This window comes from Nomascus leucogenys, chromosome 13 (assembly GCF_006542625.1).
Source record: "Nomascus leucogenys isolate Asia chromosome 13, Asia_NLE_v1, whole genome shotgun sequence".
Lineage (NCBI taxonomy): Eukaryota > Metazoa > Chordata > Mammalia > Primates > Hylobatidae > Nomascus > Nomascus leucogenys.
Genome location: NC_044393.1, coordinates 16,396,872 through 16,419,844, shown reverse-complemented (window position 1 = coordinate 16,419,844; position 22,973 = coordinate 16,396,872). Strand labels below are relative to the sequence as shown.

At 47.3% G+C, this 22,973-nt stretch overlaps 2 protein-coding genes across 16 annotated transcripts in view; one reads left to right on the top strand and one right to left on the bottom strand.

Annotated features, from left to right (window-relative positions):
* Positions 1–8,747, top strand: part of NCOA3 (nuclear receptor coactivator 3) — a 148,979-nt gene extending 140,232 nt beyond the window's left edge. Inside the window, exons 19-23 of one of the 8 annotated variants that reach the window (XM_012511967.2) lie at positions 893–985; positions 2,882–3,149; positions 4,287–4,461; positions 4,815–4,956; positions 5,287–6,233. In XM_012511967.2, coding sequence (XP_012367421.1) covers positions 893–985; positions 2,882–3,149; positions 4,287–4,461; positions 4,815–4,956; positions 5,287–5,298 — 690 coding nt within the window. In that variant the 3' untranslated portion in view covers positions 5,299–6,233. Of the gene's footprint in view, positions 1–892; positions 998–2,878; positions 3,150–4,286; positions 4,462–4,814 lie in introns of all 8 variants that reach the window. The other 7 variants (XM_003252905.4, XM_012511966.2, XM_012511965.2 and 4 more) reach the window with 7 other exon arrangements.
* A 521-nt stretch (positions 8,748–9,268) lies between these two features.
* Positions 9,269–22,973, bottom strand: part of SULF2 (sulfatase 2) — a 130,223-nt gene continuing 116,518 nt past the window's right edge. For 5 of the 8 annotated variants that reach the window (XM_030825251.1, XM_030825253.1, XM_030825258.1 and 2 more), the window contains 10 exons: positions 17,911–18,136; positions 17,681–17,780; positions 17,019–17,113; positions 15,954–16,013; positions 15,278–15,447; positions 14,895–15,037; positions 13,616–13,739; positions 11,564–11,597; positions 11,266–11,319; positions 9,269–10,259 (listed from right to left, as the gene is read on the bottom strand). In XM_030825251.1, the coding sequence (XP_030681111.1) occupies positions 10,229–10,259; positions 11,266–11,319; positions 11,564–11,597; positions 13,616–13,739; positions 14,895–15,037; positions 15,278–15,447; positions 15,954–16,013; positions 17,019–17,113; positions 17,681–17,780; positions 17,911–18,136 (1,037 nt within the window). In that variant the 3' untranslated portion in view covers positions 9,269–10,228. The remainder of the gene's footprint in view (positions 10,260–11,265; positions 11,320–11,563; positions 11,598–13,615; positions 13,740–14,894; positions 15,038–15,277; positions 15,448–15,953; positions 16,014–17,018; positions 17,114–17,680; positions 17,781–17,910; positions 18,137–22,973) is intronic. The other 3 variants (XM_030825255.1, XM_030825256.1, XM_030825257.1) reach the window with 1 other exon arrangement.

Below are 22,973 nucleotides of genomic sequence, written 5' to 3'. Positions count from 1 at the left end.
TGAACTCCTGACCTCAGGTGATCCTCCTGCCTCAGCCTCCCAAAGTGCTGGGATTACAGGCGTGAGCCACCGCGTGCGGCCGAATGCCTGAGTTTGGAATCCAAAGAGCCAGACTCTCCATTGCATAAATATTCTTAAAACTCAGAAAGGCTGTGTTACTGCATTCATTTTACTTTCTGCCGTTTCTTTTCACTAAAAATCATTTAGGGAAAGCTAATGGAGTTTATTCAGAATTCCTCTGATCAACTTAAAGGTATTTCCCCATGTGCCCGAATAATCCCAGAGAGAGCCTGACTATAAAGCTTTTGAGTTTCTGCTGTGTGTGTGTGTGTGTGTGTGTGTGTGTGTGTGTGTATATATATAATTTATTTATTTATTATTATTTTTTCTGATACAGGGTTTCAGGATGGAATGCAGTGGTGCAGTCACAGCTCACTGCAGCCTCGACCTCCCAGGCTTAGGTGATCCTTCCACCTTAGCCACCCAGGTAGCTGGGACTACAGGAGTGTGCCACCACTCTTGGCTAATTTTTTGTAGATGGGGTTTCTCCATGTTGCCCAGGCTGAGCTCAGACTCTTGGGCTCAAGTGATCTGCCCACCTCAGCCTCTCAAAATGCAGGGATTACAGGTGTGAAGATATACTTTAAGCTGCAAAATCGCACTTTACTTTTTTTTCCCAGTGCCAAACAGTAGCCCATCATATGCTAGCCAAAGACTTTTCAACATTGACCTTTTTGCAGTGTGAAAGTACTGGTTCAGTTTAGATGTGACTTAGCCAGGTTATTGTGTTTGGAGATATCATTACCTCATTGGCTGGTGCTGAGGGTCTGGAAAGCTGTTTTGGCAGACTGACGTGCTCTACTTGCATTCTAACCAACTTGTCTCACCTCAGTTTTTGAATCAGAGCCGACAGTCACTTGAATTGAAAGTGGAAAACCCTACTGCTGGTGGTGCTGCGGTGATGAGGCCTATGATGCAGCCCCAGGTGAGCTCCCAGGTGAGGATGATGAGCCTCTCCGCATGCATTGCTCTGTGCTCAGGACAGGGCTTGGCCTGTGGTTGGCTCTCGGTAAATGTTTGTTAAACAAATGAAGGTAATTCTGAATTTTTTGTGTAAGAAAGCAGTCGCATTAAAGACTTTCAACTCTTCCATTCTTCTCTCTGGCTGGTGACTGGGAGGAATCAGAGGAGGGAGAGAGCTTTCTTCATTAAAACTACTGATAAGTGTTTTTTTAATTGGTTCCCTTTGTGATCAGTTGCTGTACTGTGAGAACAGCTATCACTTGGCTTTTTAGGAATTTAAAATAATAAATCTGTAAATATTCCTCTGTTCCTGGATTATGAAACAACATGCACACTGGGTAAAATTCTGAAATTATAAAGAAGAAAATAAAGAATACATAATCCTGTTCTCAGTGATAGCCTCTGAGATGACCTGTTTCCTGTAGTAGGAGGGGATATTAAAATTCCCTTCTACTTCCAGCCAGTGGTGGAGACAGTATTGAGGGGTTTTCTTAATGTGTATGAGGCAGATGACCACATAACAATCCTCTACTGTGATTTGAAATATTGTTTATAATTGTTTTTTAAAAAACAACTGTGAAATGCTCAATTTTTATTGTCTTATGCCTACTTGGAAGTACTGATATTTACATTTTCTTGATAATAAAACATCTTGTGGAAGCTGAGCTAGAATGCCCTACAGAAAGATGATAAAAGTTTGCTTTTTGGAGATGATCTGTAGCTAGTAGAGCCGAAATCAGCTTCCTTGTCGTACTTCGGTTATGTCACCTTCTGAACCTCCAAATAGCTTCTCCTTGCCCCTTACCTCTTTCTGAAAGTTTAAAGAAAGTACAAGATTTTCTGGGGTGAACCTCTGCCTATCTGAGTATAACCCCATCTTTTTATTTTTTTTTTGGCTTCATGTTTCAGCCCTCCACCCCAACACACTGAATTCTCATTTTTCTGTAGTTGTCTTTCATAGTTCCTGAAAAATTTGTCCTCAGATTCCACCCCTAAATGTTTTCTCACTTTGTGGAATGTTTCTAGTCATGTTAAAGCTTGACAGTGTGTCGTCTTTTGTCTTTTAACCCCAAATAATTTTCAGGTCCCTCTTCTTCAGTTCTCCCTCCCTCCCCTTGTAATAGCCAGAAAGCTTTTTTTTTTTTTTTGAGAGTCACTGTTGCCCAGGCTGGAGTACAGTGGCATGATTTCGGCTCACTGCAGCCCCAATTCCCTGGGTTTAAGGGATTTTCCTGTCTCAGCCTCCCGAGTAGCTGGGACTACAGGCGCTCACCACCACGGCTGGCTTGTTTTTGTATTTTTAGTAGAGACAGGGTTTCACCATTTTGGCCAGGCTGGTCTCAAACTCCTGACCTCAAGTGATCGCCCACCTTGGCCTCCCAAAGTACTGGGATTACAGGCGTGAGCCCCTGCGCCAGGTCAGAAAGCTTTTATGTAAAGAATTGTATGTTTTGGCCGGCACAGTGGCTCACACCTGTAATTTAAGCACTTTGGGAGGCTGAGGCGGGCGGATCACCTGAGGTTAGGAGTTTGAGACCAGCCTGACTAACACGGTGAAGCACCATCTCTACTAAAAATACGAAAATTAGCCGGAGTGGTGGTGCACACCTGTAATCTCAGCTACTTGGGAGGCTGAGGCAGGAGACTTGCTTGAACCTGGGAGGCGAAGGTTGCTGTGAGGCGAGATCGTGCCACTGCACTCCAGCCTGGGCGACAGAGTGAGACCTGTTTTTTTTAAAAAATAAAAAAAAAAAAGGCCCTGGGTGTTTTCTGTCTTATACCTGGTGTATTGTGGGGGTACTGTATGTATGCAACTTGCTATATATATGTAATTGCACTCTTTCTTGGGTATTAGCAGAGTTTTCTTAATGCTCAAATGGTCGCCCAACGCAGCAGAGAGCTGCTAAGTCATCACTTCCGACAACAGAGGGTGGCTATGATGATGCAGCAGCAGCAGCAGCAGCAGCAGCAACAGCAACAGCAGCAGCAACAGCAGCAACAGCAGCAAACTCAGGCCTTCAGCCCACCTCCTAATGTGACTGCTTCCCCCAGCATGGATGGGCTTTTGGCGGGACCCGCAATGCCACAAGCTCCACCACAACAGTTTCCGTATCAACCAAATTATGGTAAATCTTGACAGTGAAAATATGCCTTCCCCAAGTTAACATTACTAAGGACATAAGCTTCACTACATTTGTTGCACATGAAAGACAAAAACACGATTCACTCCCTCTTTACTTCACAAGGAAAACCAAATTAATTTAAACTATTGGAAAACAAAAATGCTGCAGCACACAGGTAATTGAGACAGGTGTATCCTGTCATAGTTGAGTATTTTTTTCAGGTGTTGTTTTTTTCAGTCCCACTCATTAAGAGTCCCCAAACTCTGGAAGAAACACTGCAAAGTTGTCCCCTTGCCCCTTCTTATATGTTCCAGTATAGTAGAAGTCTCTAATCTCTGAATGCTTGGTCAAGTCAGTGAGAGGAATGCACTTTGTGGGCTTTTAAGGTGATTTTCTTGGTGACTTGGATTTATTATTATTTTTTTGAGATGGGGTCTTGCTCTGTCACCCAGGTTGGAGTGCAGTGGTGCAATCTTGGCTCACTGCAACCTCTGCCTCCCGGGTTCAAGTGATTCTCCTGCCTCAGCCTCCCGAGTAGCTGGGACTACAGGTGCGTTCCACCACCCCCAGCTATTTTTTTTTTTAATTTTTAATGGAGACAGGGTTTCACCATGTTAGCCAGGATGGTCTCAATCTCCTGACCTCGTGATCTGCCTGCATTGGCCTCCCAAAGTGCTGGGATTACAGGCGTGAGCCACTGCACCTGGCCCTGGATTTATTATTAATTACAGATGCAGATACCTCTTCAGTTCAGCCTTTGAGAGGTTCCAGGAACATGGTGGGGATAAAGGTGTCTACTGGGGAGCCCTGTCATCTGAGGATTATAACTCCCCTGCCCTTTAAAGAGGGATGGAGTGATGTGAGTTGAGTGATAGAGTCCCTTTTCTACAGAAAGCCCATTGAAGCAACTGATCTTTCAGTGATCCAGATGGTGCTCCTTTCTGTAGTAAGCCTGTTACTCTAGTTGTCATCTTGGTGAGAATCTAGAATACCTGGGGGGTAGCATCTTATAGCACTCTGTATCTTATACTTATCACTTCCCTCCACCACCACCCCCTTTCAAAAAAAAATTACTACAGAAATCTGATATTCTAAGAAGGCATTTGGGCATTTTTATTTCTTCTGTTTTATTTTTGTAAGGAATGGGACAACAACCAGATCCAGCCTTTGGTCGAGTGTCTAGTCCTTCCAATGCAATGATGTCGTCAAGAATGGGTGCCTCCCAGAATCCCATGATGCAACACCCACAGGCTGCATCCATCTATCAGTCCTCAGAAATGAAGGGCTGGCCATCAGGAAATTTGGCCAGGAACAGGTAAAGAACAGTGACTTACAAAGTTAGTCACATCCTAGTCCCAGAAGTCCAAGAACTGAATGTATTTTTCAGTCAAGCCTTTTTGGATGGAGAGATTGAAAGGACTGGGTTCATATTAGAAGGTGTGTTATTTGGCTTGTCCATTTTGAGAGTCCTTCAAGCATGCACACATATCTATTAGGGTATCTAGTATAGAAAGCTGTGAAAAATGGATCACAGGCTGTCAGGGAGTTTTCTCTCTAACATTCTCAGCTTAAGTATAGCAATGTTTGACACAATTGTAATTTCTGTGGGCATGCCCTTTGTCGCTAAAGTGACTTCCAGAGGTAATATTACCATTTCTTTACTTACAGCTCCTTTTCCCAGCAGCAGTTTGCCCACCAGGGGAATCCTGCAGTGTATAGTATGGTGCACATGAATGGCAGCAGTGGTCACATGGGACAGATGAACATGAACCCCATGCCCATGTCTGGCATGCCTATGGGTCCTGATCAGGTATGGGATCGATTCCTTACCTTTTTCAAAAAGTTTTTCTTGTTCTCTGGATAGAACTAAAGCCTCGGCTATAATCAGAATGTCCTAGGTATATTTTAACTTGAATGTATAACTTAAAATACAGTAATTGAAAAAACTTGGTTTGAAGGCACTGGGCCATTGGATACTTTTGGTAAGTCAGAGCTGCATTGTAAGATGGGATGTCAGGAACCTCAGTCACTCAGCTAGAGCTGCACTGTAAGCCATGAATGTGGACATGGGTATTTTTTTTGTTGTGCAAAGCATGTGTTTTACTCAAGTTTTTTTTTTTTTTTTTCTGGTTGCTGACAGAAATACTGCTGACATCTCTGCACCAGGACCTCTTAAGGAAACCACTGTACAAATGACACTACTCTAGGATTATTGGGAAGGAATCATTGTTCCAGGCATCCATCTTTGAAGAAAGGACCAGCTTTGAGCTCCGTCAAGGGTATTTTAAGTGATGTCATTTGAGCAGGACTGGATTTTAAGCCGAAGGGCAATATCTACGTGTTTTTTTCCCCTCCTCCTGCTGTGTATCATGGTGTTCAAAACAGAAATGTTTTTTGGCATTCCACCTCCTAGGGATATAATTCTGGAGACATGGAGTGTTACTGATCATAAAACTTTTGTGTCACTTTTTTTCTGCCTTGCTAGCCAAAATCTCTTAAATACACGTAGGTGGGCCAGAGAACATTGGAAGAATCAAGAGAGATGAGAGATTAGAACATCTGGTTTCTCTAGTTGCAGTATTGGACAAAGAGCATAGTCCCAGCCTTCAGGTGTTTTTGTCACTACCAAGTAGTTCTGTGTTGACCCTTTGTCCAGTGGAATTGGTGATTCTGAATTGTCCTTTACTGATGGTGTTGAGTTGCTCTGTCCCTATTATTTGTCCTAGACTTTCTCCTAATGAAGGTTTTCATTTGCCGTTCATGTCCTGTAATACTTCACCTCCAGGAACTGTCATGGATGTCCAAATGGCTTTGCAGAAGGGAAATGAGATGACAGTATTTAATTGCAGCAGTAGCAAACTTTTCACATGCTAATGTGCAGCTGAGTGCACTTTATTTAAAAAGAATGGATAAATGCAATATTCTTGAGGTCTTGAGGGAATAGTGAAACACATTCCTGGTTTTTGCCTACACTGATGTGTTAGACAAGAACTACGATTTTTTTTTTTTTTTTAAAGTACTGGTGTCACCCTTTGCCTATATGGTAGAGCAATAATGCTTTTTGAAAATAAACTTCTGAAAACCCAAGGCCAGGTACTGCATTCTGAATCAGAATCTCGCAGTGTTTCTGTGAATAGATATTTTTGTAAATATGACCTTTAAGATATCATATTATGTAAAATATGTATATACCTTTTTTTGTAGGTCACAACAACTCATTTTTACAGAGTTTGTGAAGCTAAATATTTAACATTGTTGATTTCAGTGAGCTGTGTGGTGAGGCTACCAGTGGAAGAGACAGCCCTTGACTTTTGTGGCCTGGGGGAGGGGTAGTGCTCCCCAGCCTTTCCTTCCCCACCCCCCAGCCTTAGATGCCTCGCTCTTTTCAATCTCTTAATCTAAATGCTTTTTAAAGAGATTATTTGTTTAGATGTAGGCATTTTAATTTTTTAAAAATTCCTCTACCAGAACTAAGCACTTTGTTAATTTGGGGGGGAAAGAATAGATATGGGGAAATAAACTTAAAAAAAAAAAATCAGGAATTAAAAAAAATCAAGCAATTTGAAGAGGACCTTTTGGATTTTAAGCAGTCCGAAATAATAGCAACTCATGGGTTTTGTGTTTGTGTATGTTCAATTATGTTACCTTTTCATCCCCTTTAGGAGCGTTTTCAGATTTTGGTTGCTAAGACCTGAATCCCACATTGAGATCTCGAGTGGAATCCTTGGTGTGGTTTCTGGTGTCTGCTCAGCTGTCCCCTCATTCTACTAATGTGATGCTTTCATTATGTCCCTGTGGATTAGAATAGTGTCACTGTTATTTCTTAAGGAACTCAGTACCCAGAACAGCCAGTTTTACTGTGATTCAGAGCTACAATCTGAGCACCTTTTAAACCCCTCCCTCTTCTGCCCCCTGCCACTTTCTGCTGTTGCCTCTCTTTGACACCTGTTTTAGTCAGTTGGGAGGAAAGGAAAAATCAAGTTTAATTCCCTTTATCTGGGTTACTTCATTGGGTTCAAATAGTTGAAGGAATTGGGTTTCTGAATATGAATTTCAGAGGTCTCTGCTAGCCTTGGTGTCATTTTCTAGCAATAATTGAGAGCCAGTTAATTTTAAGAATTTCACACATTTAGCCAATCTTTCTAGATGTCTCCGAAGGTAAGATCATTTAATATCTTTGATATGCTTACGAGTAAGTGAATCCTGATTATTTCCAGACCCACCACTAGAGTGGATCTTATTTTCAAAGCAGTATAGACAATTATGAGTTTGCCCTCTTTCCCCTACCAAGTTCAAAATATATCTAAGATTGTAAATCCAAAAACTTCCATTGTAGTGGCCTGTGCTTATCAGATAGTATACTCTCCTGTTTGGAGACAGAGGTACAACCAAGTCAGTCTGTCTCTTTTTCAGCTCAATCCTTCTTTAAGTTATGTGTGTGGGGAGAAATAGAATGGTGCTCTTATCTTTCTTGACTTTAAAAAATTATTAAAAACAAAAAAAAAAAATTTTTTTGCAATCCTTTCCTCAGACCTGGCTCCAGGCTAACTGGAAGGCAGCACTCCCTTTTTTATATAGTAGAAAAATGAAGTTTATTATAAGTTTTTATATTTTCTACTTGTTCATTTGGTGCAAACTCAAGATTTTGATTGATTTTCTTTTAATAGGTGCAGTCTTTGAGACAATTTGTTTTTACCTGTATTACCCTTTATCTTTTTTAGATAATTCTTTGTACTCCTGCTGTCTACCTCTCCTCACACTCCAGCACCCCCCATTTTTTCAAACCTTGGTATCTGTTGGGTGAGCAGTATAATCTTTTTATCTGCTTTTAGAATGTGGGATATTTCCAGTACCTACTTTTTTTTTGCTGAATCCAAAGATATATAAATAAAAAATATATATTTTATAAAGGTCAGAATGATATAAAGGAGATACATGTTTCTTCCTTTAAAAAATAAATGCAAGTTACATTGTTAATGTTCATATTATGATGCCACTTTTCTAAACTTTATCTGGATTGAATGAAAGGTGTAAATATCAATAACAGTGCTACTTAGTTATCAGTATTTAATATCTGAGGTGTGTTGGGGGTATCCATATTAGGGGTAGGGTATTACAGAAGATAATTGGCTTGATGTCCTAGAAGTTCTTTGATCCAGAGGTAGGTGCAGCTGAAAGTAAACAGCATGGATTGCCAGTTACATGTATGCCTGCCCAGTTCCCATTTTATTTGCAGAAGCTGTGAGTTTTGTTCACAATTAGGTTCCTAGGAGCAAAACCTCAAGGATTGATTTATTGTTTTCAACTCCAAGGCACACTGTTAATAAACGAGCAGGGTGTTTTCTCTCTTCCTAATATATGGAATTTCGAAGAATAAAATATGAGAGCAATATTTAAATTCTCAGGAATTGACTTATACTCTTGAGAATGAATTCAGTTTCAATCAAGTTTACATTATGTTGCTTAAAAAAATAGAAATTATTCTTTATCCTGCAAAGAATCGAAACCACATGAAATGACTTATGGGGGATGGTGAGCTGTGACTGCTTTGCTGACCATTTTGGATGTCATTGTAAATAAAGGTTTCTATTTAAAATTGGAGCCTAAAGAAAGAGTTGTGTGTGTTTTTTTTTTTTAAATCCCTGTTGGATTAAGGGTAAAGGAGGTTAAGGAAGCCTATTTCAAATAATGGTAACAGTTTCTAAGAAGTTAAAAAACGCCACTAGGGAGTTGCTAGGGAGCCTTGGCCTGTTTGGGGCATTGAAACAAATGTGGGTGCTTTAGGGATTATCTCGGTCATCCGTTAAATGAGAAATGGGTTGGACTGGTGATAGTTGAAATCTGTCAACTACTTGTATCAGGTTAGACTACCTGATACACAACGAAGGGTTGGCCAAGGCGAATTTCTTTGCAATTGATTAATACTTTTAAAAAATGAAGTACCAAAGCTGGTATACTATGAGACTTACCTGTAGTCCCTTGAAGTATGGTAGACTTTAGTCAATCTACAACCATCTACTCCCCTTTTAAGAAATCTTCTAAACCCAAGGCATTTTCTTCCAAAAAGATGTTGACTGGTAGTATCTTGAATACTTTAAAAAAAAACAGACACACCAAAAAACTCCCAAGAAATGGCCTTTTACAAAATGTCAAAGGTTTCTTCATACCAACTGCTGGTCATTGGCTGGGGTTTTGAACACTGTATGACAATACTTTTATACTACAAAATTTTTTTTACAAATACAGTTTCATCAAAACTTGGGACATACATCAACTTCATTTCTTTTCAGTACCTTAAAAAAGAAAACATCAGTTCTGGGACATAACAAAGAAATACTAGGAGAAATGGTATCTGGACAGGAACAGAAATGTCCACAACTGTGAGGGATTTTCTTTTACACTGGCCACAGAGCGTTTATTGACACCACCACTCCTGAAAATTGGGATTTCTTATTAGGTTCCCCTAAAAGTTCCCATGTTGGTTACATGTAAATAGTCACATATATACAATGAAGGCAGTTTCTTCAGAGGCAACCAGGGTTTATAGTGCTAGGTAAATGTCATCTCTTTTGTGCTACTGACTCATTGTCAAACGTCTCTGCACTGTTTTCAGCCTCTCCACGTTGCCTCTGTCCTGCTTCTTAGTTCTTTCTTTGTGACAAACCAAAAGAATAAGAGGATTTAGAACAGGACTGCTTTTCCCCTAAGATTTAAAAATTCCAATGACTTTCGCCCTTGGGGGAAATTTCCAAGGAACTCTCTCTCGCTCTCTCTCTTCGTTTTCCTTTGTGAGCTTCTGGGGGAGGGTTAGTGGTGACTTTTTGATACGAAAAAATGCATTTTGTGCAGCTGGTGAGGTATAATCCAAAGCAAAAGCAGGGGCAAAAATGGACTTCCTGAAGTTCTCGCTGCTCCTGCTGGTTATCCTCCAGAATCTGCCATGTTGACTGAGAGTGAGTGCCTGCTTTCTCAGGCCTCCTGGCCAATAGCACAGGTCTGCTGGAAATCACCCACATGGTTTTTCATTGCCTGTGCAGTCAGGTGATGCCTCTGTGTTTTTGGAGGTCCACCTCTGTTGTTTCTTAACCTTCCCAGCCTTCCCACAGTTGTCCCCTAAAGAACAAAACAAACTCATCTTAGCCTTAGCTATTACGGTCTTTATCATGACTTCCTAATCGGTCCCATAGCTGAGGAAGCTTTGCTTCAAGGCTGCTGAGAATGAATATTTCTAGGTTACTTAGAAAGGGATTGCTACCACCTAGTCACCTCAATTTTCAGTTGTTTACTTATACACTCAATGCCTGGCAAGGATGGCATTTAAGGCTCTGGATAGAATAGTGGCTTAAGGAGATTGTGATATGTAAAGATTCTGTACCTTAATTCTAGAAGCAACGAAGAAAGGCTTAGGTGGCCTGTTACTAATGTCCTATTAAAACCACACAGGATTATATGCATATAAAGGAAGAAATGAGTAGACCAGAGGTTGCAAGTGGCAGCTCACCAAGGGGGATAATTTGCCCACATGGTTAACTTAATGTCAAATTGCATGATAATGATAATTCTCACACATAACCTGCATTTTTGGATTTGGTAGATGAATTAGAAAATCTGGCAGATCTCAGCCCATTCCTGCGGGGAGCAAACTGGCCCGCTCCCTTTAGAATAGAGGTGAACTTTCCAGGTTGCCAGTCTTTTAGTCCCTGCCAGCCTCCAATGGCACTGGAGTGAGAGTTTGTAGCGTGGGCTTTTTGGAAACCATTTAATGAGGCCATCCTACTGCTGATGTTGTATACCAGTTAGCACTTTTGCAGCCACAGCCTTCAAGATGCCTAGCAATTTATAATATTTAAATGCCTCTCAACCTCTAAGTAATAGCTCAAGTTTACCAAGCACAGATTATAGCGAAAACAGCAGTGTACTGGACAAGGCATTAATCTAAAACATGAAATGGATTCAAGTGTTTTCTTAGGGAAAGATGTGCATTAGTACTTCCCCCCTACCCTCATCATGAGAACAAATGAAGGGTGGTATGTAAGAAATGGCATGCAAATAGAATAGCATTGGCAAAATGAAGCAGTTAGAACCAGATCTCTATTTGTAAGCTGGTTCCTCAACTCACAGTGATTTGGAAGAAGGTCTCTTCATTTCTGGCCACTTTCGACGCTGAAACTGCCTAAGTTTTCAAGTGTCAAAAGGAGAATGAATGTTAACCATCACCAAGAAAGAAAAAGTCCCCAAAGAACTATACAAAGAAGGTCTCCTAGGTGACACCGATCTTTGGTGGGTGATCCTGGTCTCGGGCAGACCAGAGGAAGGGCAGTTTCTCAACATAACAGGTGCAGACTCACAGAGATGAGACTGAAGGATGGGCCAAGATAGGAGAACTTTGTTTAGGCTTTAATAATAAAACGAAATACCTGTATTGTTCATAGCTTCCTCCATCTTTAAGTCCTAAATGAAGGAGAAATGAAAAAACAAAGCAGGAGCAGATAGTTAAGGCAAAACAACCCCAACACACCAGAAAACCATCTTATGCTTTTTTGTCACAATCCCATGATGCTGATAGTGTTCCCTACTCAGAGTAGACTGAACTATGAGGGGAACCTGCCCTGAGTCTCCTAGGTAGCCTTGTAGATTGCCTAAAATCCAGTGTCACCATGATCAGTTTCAGGACCCTGATGGCTTCATTCAGTGCTGACCTTAGTCATGGTGAGGGAGGTAGACACGGGCATGAAGATGTGTGAACAGAGGACAGAAAGCCAAGAGCTCTGACCAAGTGCAGGAGGGAGTTCCCCTTTGGGCCCTGGGGAAGTTTTCCTGAGGATGTGGCAGGATCAAGTGCGTGGGCTCTGGGGTCAGCCCACCTTGTTCACTTTACTCCATAAAATGAGGATAAGAAGATTCACCTCAAAAGCTTGTCAGCTAACACATGTAAAATGCTCAGCACAGAGCCTGGCACACAGTGACTAATATGTCATTGCACTTTGATCACAAGAGTAGCAGCACTTGCGTGGCAGAGGTTAGGAAGCTACTAGTAAAAATGTGATCACATCAGGCTCCTTAGCAGGAAGTATTAGTGCAACATCTTCTGTAAACACATTAGCTCTTCCCTCTTCATAACTAGAGCCGACTGTAGCATCTAAATTCTTCCTCCCAAGCTGTGTAGCCATTTTCCTGACATGAACTCTAGGCATCCTCCTAGACACAGTCCCTTCCCCAAGGGACTTCAAATACCAAAGGTTTGTTTTAGGCCACTCTCTCTCACTAGTAAGTGAACTTCATTTTTCTTTTAGCTTTGTTTTCTTTTTTATATATATATATATTTTTATTTTTAGAGATGGGGCGACAGCTCTGTCTCCCAGGCTGGAGTGCAGTGGTGCTATCATAGCTCACTGTAACCTTGAACTCCTGGGCTCAAGTATCCTCCCACCTCAGCCTTCCAAACCCCTGGAATCATAGGCATGAGCAACCATGCCTGTTTAGCTTTTTTCATCTTAAAATATCTATCTAGTTGGCATTCTAAATTTAAAACTGCAGATTTTGTCCTGTCCCAAACAAAACGCAGGATTTAGCTGGGACTCCTAATCCCGCACCTCCCATTCTGGGGGCTTCACCACCTGAATCTGAAATCCATCATCTTCACTGCTCCCACCTCTAGTCCAAGCCACCACCATTTCTCCCTGGATAACCGGACCATCTTCGCTGTTTTCTCCCATAAAGTCCCATTCTCCACCTGGCAATGTCGGTGCCCAGGTTAAAACCCTCCATTGGCTTCCTGATACACCTCAAATGAAATCTAAACTCTACCGTGGCCTAGGAAGCCCCGCACAGGGTGGCCCGATACCCTCCCGCCACTCTCCACTGGCCTCAGTTGTGCTGGCTGCACCCCCTGAGCTGCTTTCTGCTCCTCACACTTTAAGCTTCCTGGAACGCCAGCCCTCCATGTTTTCTCAGCGGTCGACTGCGTCCTACTCTTCAGGACTCAGTTCAAGGTCTGACCCTGGTTTTATTTAGCGGTACCGTTCCCCAGTCACACTGGATTCTACCATCCAGTTTTACTCTTTCCATACAAGCAAGAGGCCTCCCGCTGTGGACTGCTCTTCTTAGGACAACAGCGACTCCACACAAGTCAGTGAGGATGGGGTCATCTTTAGTCAACATGGTTTCAGGTGCAAGTTATCAGGAAATGTTTGTTGAATGCATGAGTGAACAAAAGGGAGGAAAATGAAATGAGAGGGAATTCCGTGTGTTTCCTGGGCAGTTGGTGCAGATGTTCCTCTCTCAAGAAGCACAGCTTGTCAAAGGTCATCTGCCTGCTATGGACAGGGGCTCTCATGACTCGTCTGGAACTGTATCACCTCCCAAAGCCTGGTGATTTCGGGCTCATTACTGGGGTAGACACCACCTCCTGAGTCCCTTCCTTTGCTTACCCTGCTCTCCAAGGGCCCCATGTTGGGGTGCCTACTCACCCAGGTCCATGTTTCGAGTCCGGGGGTTACACTGCTTGTAACCCTTGCAGCTCCTCAGCTCCATGAGCTGTACGTGTAGCTGGTTGAGGACATCCCTGTCCAGTGTGTTCACTGCGTTCATCAGCTAGTTGCAAAAAAGGTAGTCTGTCAACAAGGTAAGTACAGGGACTCTCCCCCTGCCCTTCTTCTACCAGCCAGGGGACATATTTCAGGCAGGTAGCGAGTGGAAGGTGCTAGGGGCTGGTGACCTGCTTACTCCAACTTCTGCAAGAGCCAGCGTTTGGAAGAGTTAGGTGACTTTTTGGCTTCGAGTCCCACCAGGTTCTCTCTTAATGAGAATGAAAACTCAGGAGAATAAAAACCATGTCTGTGTATTTAACGTTGGAGTTCTGCAGCCACTGGTCAGGAAACTTCCCAAGCTTGGAAAGAAAGCCTTCCAAGTCTTGGTTTTCTCAGCAGCCTTCATTCAGGGGCCCTCAGCTCCTCCTGATTGCAAAGCAGCCATTTGATGAAAGGACGGGTAAGTGGCCTGGGTTCTTGTGTAATCTGGGAGCTACCGGTGGTGGACTTCACCTACCCCTTTGGTAAAGTATGAGGGTGAACCTATCTAAGAAGAAAGACTGGACACCTATATAGTAATTAAAGCATTTGTGCTGCTGACATTTAAACATCAGATTTCATTTAAAAAATTATTTCAGGCTTTTCTTGAAAGGTCGAAGCCTGGGCAATACCAAGGCCACAGTACAGGAAAGCTCTAGTGCTGGAGCTCAGTAGTGACTGTCCCTGTACAAGGGCCCACATGTTCTGATGACCAGACATGCCACTGCTCCTTTTGGTCTTGTGTGGTCCTGGGCCACTTGAGTCACGTGTGTTTAGATGGCTTACTGTACGGAAGCACTTAGCAGAGTGCTTGGTGCAGTGTATTACTGTTACATTAGCTGCGTGGTCCATGTAGGTCCTGCAGTGGGTAATATTTGGCTTGATTCTACAGCTTGACAGTTTTAGGAGTCTTCACAAGTTCCGGCAAAACCTGGTTGAATGCTGCATGTTAAGTCAGAGGGAAGAAGCCATATATATTACACACGCAGGGTGATGGAGGCAAAATAGGCTGATTGAACACGGAACCCTCAATCTCAGCAGCTTCACAACTTACTCCCACTGGCTCAGGGACTCAGTGGGACTTGGACAATTTATCATCACTTCCCTGAGGTTGGGGGGGCCTACCTGGCAGCACTGGTGTACCCCACACCCCCATCTCCCTAGCTCGGGTTGTCTGTACCTGGTAGGGGTCTGTGTTGAGATCAAAGTACTCTAGGAAGCCAGTTGCAAATTCACAGAAGAGGAAATTGTGAGTCTCATTGATGGTCCTCATGCACCAGTACGTGTTATTGTTGGCGCTGGTGCAGGCACAGAAAGGCCCCACTGCCAAGGAAGAGAGAGCATGTCCTGAGTGACTGCGGGAGGAGACCCCATCTGCCAACAGTGATTCTTGTCAGGGACAGCCCTCAAAACCAGTTCGCCAAATGCCAAGAGGCTGTCCCGAGCACCGTGGACCCCTGGTGTTGGGGACCCCCTTTCTGAGAGAGATCTGGGTCACTAAGTGGAGAAGTTTCTTGACCCCCTGGGCCCCAGCCTGTCCACTTCTGCCCTGGGCTTGCTCACGTGTCCAGAAAGGCGCCGTCTGCCAGTGCTGGTTGTCGTGGGTGAAGCACGTGAGGCCTGGCATGCTGCACGTGTCGTTGTTCTGCAGGCGCTTGAGCAGCTTGCGGAGTTTCTTCTTGCGCTTCTGCTCCCGCAACAGCCACACCTTGTCCTTCTCTTGCAGGCCCTTCCTATGGACGCAGAGGGCCACACACACCTTGGGCCTCTGAGAGATCAGTGACCCCGTGTCTCTGCTCTTCCTGTCCACCTAAGGGCTGCGCTGAGGCTTCTCCAACAGAGAGCCACGGGCATAGCAATTCAGGGTCCCAAGTCCCAGTGCTGATCCAAGGCAGAGCCGGGACCAGAACATGGGTCTTGTCATTCTACTTTAACTCCCAAGGGGGCACAAGCTGGGGACAGAACCAGGCAGCTACTGGGACTGCTGTTGACACCCCTTTCCCCTCCTTCCTGTGTCCTGCCCTGCTTGGTGGAGTTGCGGCAACCGCATTTAGCCACAAGGGGGCGTCGGAAGCCTGCTCAGCGTTGATTGGGAAGTAAGGCCTCTTCAGGGCCACCGTGGACTTCCCAGGGAAGGGCCTGGACTTCTTTCCTTTTCTTCTGTGTTTTAGCTTAAGGGAGGGCCACCTCCTCACGCAGGCCTCTGCATCTCTTCCCCAGGACCTCAAGCTGCTCTTACCTGAAAGGATGCAGACTGGAGCCTTTGTGCTTGAGGCGGACTTTATGCTGGGTGTGGTAGCTGTAACAGACCCCCCAGCCCCAGGCTTCAGGAGTGGCTCCGAGGGCTGCGCTGGCAGGTGCAAGCTGTGATTTCTGGGACTCCCGTGTGTTGCTGCTGCCCCACCCCTGTCCCTCCTTCTGGGGTGGTGGTGGGGAGGGTACCACCCTATCCTCAGGGCAGCAGGTACCTGCCTGAGTGGCTTCTTTCTCCAAGCATGAGCCAGGACTCTGCCTGGACTTTTGCTAGACTTTAGCAGGTAGGGTTAATTGTAATTTAGCCACGACTAGAAGCTGGGCTTGGCTTTAGGTGCATCAGCCTCAGCATCCTTTTTCCTTTCTTTTTTGATGGTTAATTTTACATGTCAAAGCCGCAGCATCTTGAGGTTGGTTCCCTCACCACCCTGCCTACTCACACTTGGTCAGGGTCAACACAGGAGAGCCTGTGTTTTGCAACACTTTCTGGAAAGACAGCAGGGCTTCTACAGCTGTGCTGTCCAGTATGGGAGCCACTGGCCACAGGTGGCTACGTCAGTTTGAATTAAGCAAAATAAAAAATTTGGCTCCTTAGTGACACTAGCCACAATTTCAAGTATGCACCAGCCACGTGTGGTGCAGTGCAGATATAGCCCATTTCCATCAGCACAGAATGTTCTATTAGACAGAGCTATTCTAGAGTTCAGTCCTTTGGGCCAGGGGACCCCTAAGCCGGGAACATGGACCTCAAACCACGTGGGGGATTTCTGAAAGGGCAATCGGCAGAGGCACTTTTCCGGCCTGGATCCGGCTCTGCACAGCCAGCACGGGTCTCTTGCTAGCAGTACTGGAATCTGGGCGCCAGCCTGGCTGAGGAGCAGTTCCGTGTGCCACATTGGCTGACAATAGGGATGTAAATTATGGATTTTTTTAATGCCATGAGGGGAGAAGATAAAAAAAAAAATCAAAGGGGTCAATCACGAGAGGGGATGAACTGAACTGTCCTGTAGGAGAGTGGGGTCTTAGGGAGGTCCCTTTGCTACTCCCTCACCTGATTTTGTGACAGTCACATTCTTCTGGCCGCTTTTTCTTCAGGTGACCTCGGACTTCCCTCAGGTTCTTAATTTTGTTCTGCAGGGTTTCAATCTGAGGGAGGGGAAGGAGAGGAGGCCTTGAAACCTTCAAGGCTGGAAAACAAAGGCTTGGCCTGGTGACTGCCCCCACGCTGCCGTGTCTGTGCTCAGCAGCGGCAGCCTGCACTCCCCGGGCCCCAGGGCCAGCACCGGCATGTCTGGGTGGGGAGGAGGTACTTGTTCTGCCTGCTGAAGGAAGCCCGCCTTCTCCTCCAGCCAGCCCTTGCAAGGGAACTGAGTCATTTTCCTGGCCTGGCCTGCGCAGGAACCCGCTGAGCCCACTGAGGGCTCCAGTGTCTCCCCTGGGCTTGATGAAAGGCCTCACTGTAGCACAGACTTCTTGTAAGTCAAAAGGGGGACAATGTGGCTAAGCCATCGTCCCTCAGACAGCCTGGGCAGGAAGCTGTCTGTCTCATGCTGGGACTGACGCCTATCCCTGGGTTGAGGAATCTGTGGGGACCTCACTTCACCTCTCCAGCCTCTTCCCTGGGTCTGGCCTCACTGCCCTCCCACCGTGAGCTGGGGGTCCTGCCAGGCCCGTGGTGGCTGGGAGCACGCTCCTCTCCTGCTCTCCACTCACCTCGTGGTCGATGTGCAGCTTGTGGTCTTTCCAGGCCTGTAGGGACTTGTACAGGTCCAGGTCACACTGGACTGTGTCATTCTCTAGGATGTAGCACCTGCTTGAGAGAAGGGATCACGTGTGGCTCGGAGGAGGTGGAGGGGGACCAGCCAGGGGCCCAAGAGGTGTGGGAAGCCCTTGCCGAGGTCTGTCCTGTCCCCTTCACCCTTGACTTCCACCTGGACACTCACCGATGTGTCACTTTAATGGGGTTGGCGGCTGAGTAGTCGGGAAGGCCTCCAGTGCCACTGAAGTCCCCATCCTTGTCATCTTGGTCCTCAGGGGCCCCTGGCCAGTGCCTCTTGGTGAGGTTTCGGGGCTGGGCGGCATCACCCAGGCCTACGTGATACACCCTGCCGTCCACCTCGATGGCCACTGAGCGGATAGAGCGACTGCGGACGTAGCTGGCCTTGTACTCTGTGGGCATTAGAGGAGTGGCAGAGTTAGGGAGGCGGGAAAGGCTGGCCAGGCTCCCAGGGCAGTGGGTCCTTCATCAAGATAGGGCCAGGCTTCCAAGCATGAGGCTCAGCTTTGCCTGCGACCCGAGGGGTCGTGAAATCTACCCGCCTGCTCGCAGATCCTGGACCGCAGGGGAGGGCCTCGAGGTGATCACACCGGCAAGATGGAAGTCCTGGAGCCAAGAAGCCACTGACTCGAGGATTTCAAGCGAGAGCTGCTTGCGGGTAAACAAATGGCAGTACATCACCTGTACAACGGAATATGCGACCAGAACCGGGAGCGAGGTTCTGATTCACACTAGAGTGCGGATGAATGTCGAAAGCAGCCAGACGCAAAGCGGGCTCGTATTGTTACATTCTATTTATAGGAACTACCCAGAATAGGTAAATCTATAACAGCAGGAAGAAGATTGGTGATTGCCAGGGGCTGGGCGAGAGGGTAGTGAGGAGTGACTGCTTTGCGGGGACGGGGTTCCCTTTTGGGGTGATGAAATGTTTTGGAACTAGGTAGAGGTGTGCGACACTGTGAACCTATTAAATGCCTCTGCATTGTATACAATTGTCAAAATGGTGAGTTTTATGTTACCTGAACTTCACCTCAATTAAAAGGAGAAAAAGCATCATAGACATAAAAATGTTGATTTGAACTGGGAAAAAGGGGACCTGCAGTGCCTGTCTCTGGGTAGAAATGGATGGGGACTGGGGAAGCCACTTAGCTTCGAGTCCCAGAGAGCTGGAGGCTGCCCACCAGGTGGTAGGCAGGTGCTACACCCAGGTGGGCCAGCGACAAGGCTGAGGGGGCTTTTGCACACGCCCCGATGCTGAAAACTCAGGTGTGCAGGCTGAAGTGACACCCCAGGTAGCCTGTATCTTCTATGTCTCAAAAACAAATCTGAGTTGGTGACATTAAAGAAAAAGGGGAGGTGGTGGCGGTGATGTAGGGATCCAGATTTCCAGCTTCCAGAAAGGAAACAGATGTCTCATGGGCTCACAGTTCCATATGGTCAGGACGGGCCGGGGATGGGCGGCCCCTCTGGCTGCCCACTGTCTTCCCTGTTGGCCACAGCCCCCGCCACTCCTTTCTGTTTTAAAACCTCTGCCCACCTGACGCATGTCTGGCTTCAGCACGCACGCACTGCAATTGTCATCCTTCTCCAGATGTGCCTCATTTAAAGAGAAGGGCCTGGAGCCAGTTAGTGGCCCAGGTTTTGTTGGATCCCAAGTGACCCCGAGATGGTGACCAAAGAGGACCAGCTGGAGGCAGGTGGTGGCGGAAGGAGGTGGAAGGAGGGAGGAAAGGGCTCTCTTCCCACATGGCCTGGGTCTTGCCACCCCCACTCTTGGGGGATGTTTTGTTTTTATCTTTCAGTTCTCAGACACCTTGCATCAGTCACAAGGGCCAAAGGATCCTGAAGGGCCGGGAGAGGCCTCCCCTCTCCAGCAGAGCCTTGGGCCTTTTCTGACGCAGGGCAGCTTTCTCCTGGGCACTTCCCTCCCTCGGTTTAGTCTCCCGATGCAAGTACACAAAGTGCCAAGGATGCACCCTGTGCCGAGCAGGTCCTGCCCCGAGAGGCTCAGGAAATAGACCCAGCGTGTCCTCTCCACTCATTTTGTCTCAGTCGGCTCATGAGTGAGGTGCTTTGCTTCTTTCCACCCTCCATCTCCCAGCTCTAGACTCAGGGGTCCCTAAACCATGGCCTAAGGGCCCAGGCCGGCCTCCATCTGTCTTTGTGAATACAGTTCCACTGGGTACAGCTGCTTGCATTCGCTTATACCTCTGCAGTCGCAGGGCTGAGTCACAAAGCCCAAGACCTTTACTCTCTGGCTCTTCACAGAAGCGGTCTGCGAACCCTGTATGAATCCTCTCCTGGACTGAAGCCACACTACCTGCTCTCCCCGTCACTCTCACCGTGTTCGTGTCCAGAGTCCCGGAGGTACCCTTCCTGCCACACCAACAGAGCATGGGGCAGGACTTCGTAACCCAGCGGCCAAGAGCTGTGACTCTGCAATCAGATGGCTCAGGTGCAAACCCCTGAGCACATGTGTGGCCCCGGCCATTTGGGTAACTTCTCGGGATGGTGCCTACCCTACAAGGGCTCCTTGGAGGATGGCACGAAACAGAACTAGTGAAGCATTCATGCCTGATGAGCTGGTGTGGACCAGCTACTGCAGGGGGTGGGGACTCTGCCTGCAGCTGATGTCCTCACCTAAGGTGACACCCTGGGCCCACTCCCTGCCTCTCCACGCCAGTGGCTGCCTGTGTGATGTGGCTGCCCGTGCCCACGGTGCTTCTCACCACCCTTGGCCACACCGGTCACCTCTCTGTGACTGGGACCCACTGCCCTCATTCTGAGCACAGGGCCTTTGTACTCCATCTTCCCCCTCCTCAGAACACTTGCTCTCTGGCTGGTCACAAGACCTGCTCCTTTCTGTACTTGGTTCTCATTAAGTGTCCATTGAGCACCATTCTGGAGCCACCACCCCTCTCTGCTGGTCCCGCCACCGCTGCATCTCCTTCACGCATTTTTCACCAGGGGAAGTGGCCCTCTCTGTTCACTTGTTCACATCTTGTCTCATCCATGAGGTCCAAGTCCGTGTCTCTCTAGGTCAACTCTAATCTCAGTGTCTTGCACAAAGTTCAAGAAATGAATGAACACCAGTCACGTGGGCCCATCCCCTGAGTCCTCGTCCCCTTCTCCTGTTCCCATGTACCCCTTCTGCTGTGAGTTGGCTGGCTCTGCCTGACTTCCCCACGCCACAGCCAGGATCCCCGTGGATCAAGGTGGGCCAGGACTTTCCAACCTTACCACTGCGGACACTTTGGGGCCAGATCAAACTCTGTGGTGGGGGCTGTCCTGTTCGTTGCAAGTCGTTTAGCCGCATCCATAGCCTCTGCTCACTAAACGCCAGCAGCATCCCTCCATCACACACAATTGTGACAGCCACAAATGTCTCCAAACATTGCCAAGTGTCCCCTGGGGGACAGAAAGCCCCCAGTTCAGCCTGCTCTAGGCTGACTGCTCAGAAAAGCGGGACAGAGTGTCTTGTCGGAGACTCTAGCGGGGGAAGAATGCCGGGCAGGAGATGGGGCTGGAGTCCCCAAATCAGCCACATGACCCAGGCTTTCCTGTCCATCATCAGGGGGTGATCACCCCTGCCCTGCTTACAGGGCTGTTGAGAGGTGCAGGTCCCGGGCTCTGACATTACACTCACATGAGGATTCTGACCAGGGCTGAGCTGACTCTTGGCTACTTTTAGGTATTTTTCTTTCCTCTATGCATTAATAAGGGGGAAAAGAGCTGAATTTCTCCCTGCAAGATCTTGTATTATTTAAAGATTATCGACTGTGCCACATATTGAAGCAAGGAGATGCTGGCTGTGTAATCTAATCTGGAAACCAATCATCCTGTTCAGCTAGAAAAGTTAATGTAGTTCCTAATCAGCTGGTGAGGAAATGTAACGGAGGGTCATCAGCTGGGAAGCGCTGTTTGAGGCAGTGGCTGGGCTGTTACGGAGACAGACTTATCTGCTCCACGATGAAGACATTTGCTGCCTGGCTGGATGGACCAGAGGAGATCACCACGCCTGCCATAGGAGACCTCAATCTCTAATTAGTCCGTGGTACAATATCATCCGTCTTAATAAAGACTTTTTTTTTTTTTTGAGACAGAGTCTTGCTCTGTCACCCAGGCTGGAGTGAAGTGGCATGATCTCGGTTCACTGTAGCCTCCCGCTCCCAGGTTCAAGCCATTCTCATGCCTCAGCCTCCTGAGTAGCAGGAACTAAAGGCTTCCACCACCATGCCTGGCTAATCATTGTATTTTTAGTAGACACGGGTTTCACCATGTTGGCCAGACTGGTCTCAAACTCTTGAGCTCAGGCAATCCACCTGCCTTGGCCTCCCAAAATGCTGGGATTACAGGCATGAGCCACTGTGCCCGATCAGGAAGGAGATTCCAACACAGGCTACCACGTGGATGAACCCGGAGAACATTGTGCGAAGAGAAATAAGCCAGCCACAGAAGGACAAATATTGTACAATTCCACTTAACACGAGTCCCCTAGAGCAGTCAAGCTCATAGAAGTAGAAGAGTGGTTGCTGAGAGTGGGTGGGAGAATGGGGTGGAGGGGTGAGAGTGGGTGGGAGAATAGGGTGGGAGAATGGGGTGGGAGCGGGGTGGGAGTGGGTGAGAGTGGGGTGGGAGTGGGTGGGAGAATGGGGTGAGAGTGGGGTGGGAGAGCGGGGTGGGAGAATGAGTGAGAGCGGGGTGGGAGAACGGGGTGAGAGCGGGGTGGGAGTGGGTGGGAGAACGGGGTGGGAGCGGGGTGGGAGAACGGGGTGAGAGCGGGGTGGGAGAACGGGGTGAGAGCGGGGTGGGAGAACGGGGTGAGAGCGGGGTGGGAGTGGGTGGGAGAACAGGGTGAGAGTGGGGTGGGAGAGCAGGGTGGGAGAATGAGTGAGAGCGGGGTGGGAGAACGGGGTGGGAGTGGGTGGGAGAACGGGGTGGGAGAATGGGATGAGAGCAGGGTGGGAGAACGGGGTGAGAGCAGGGTGGGAGAACGGGGTGAGAGCGGGGTGGGAGAATGGGGTGAGAGCGGGGTGGGAGAACGGGGTGAGAGCGGGGTGGGAGAACGGGGTGAGAGCGGGGTGGGAGCGGGGTGGGAGAATGGGGTGAGAGCGGGGTGGGAGTGGGTGGGAGAACGGCCTGAGAGCGGGGTGGGAGAGTGGGGTGAGAACGGGGTGGGCGAGCGGGGTGAGAACGGGGTGAGAGCGGAGTGGGAGAACGAGTGACAGT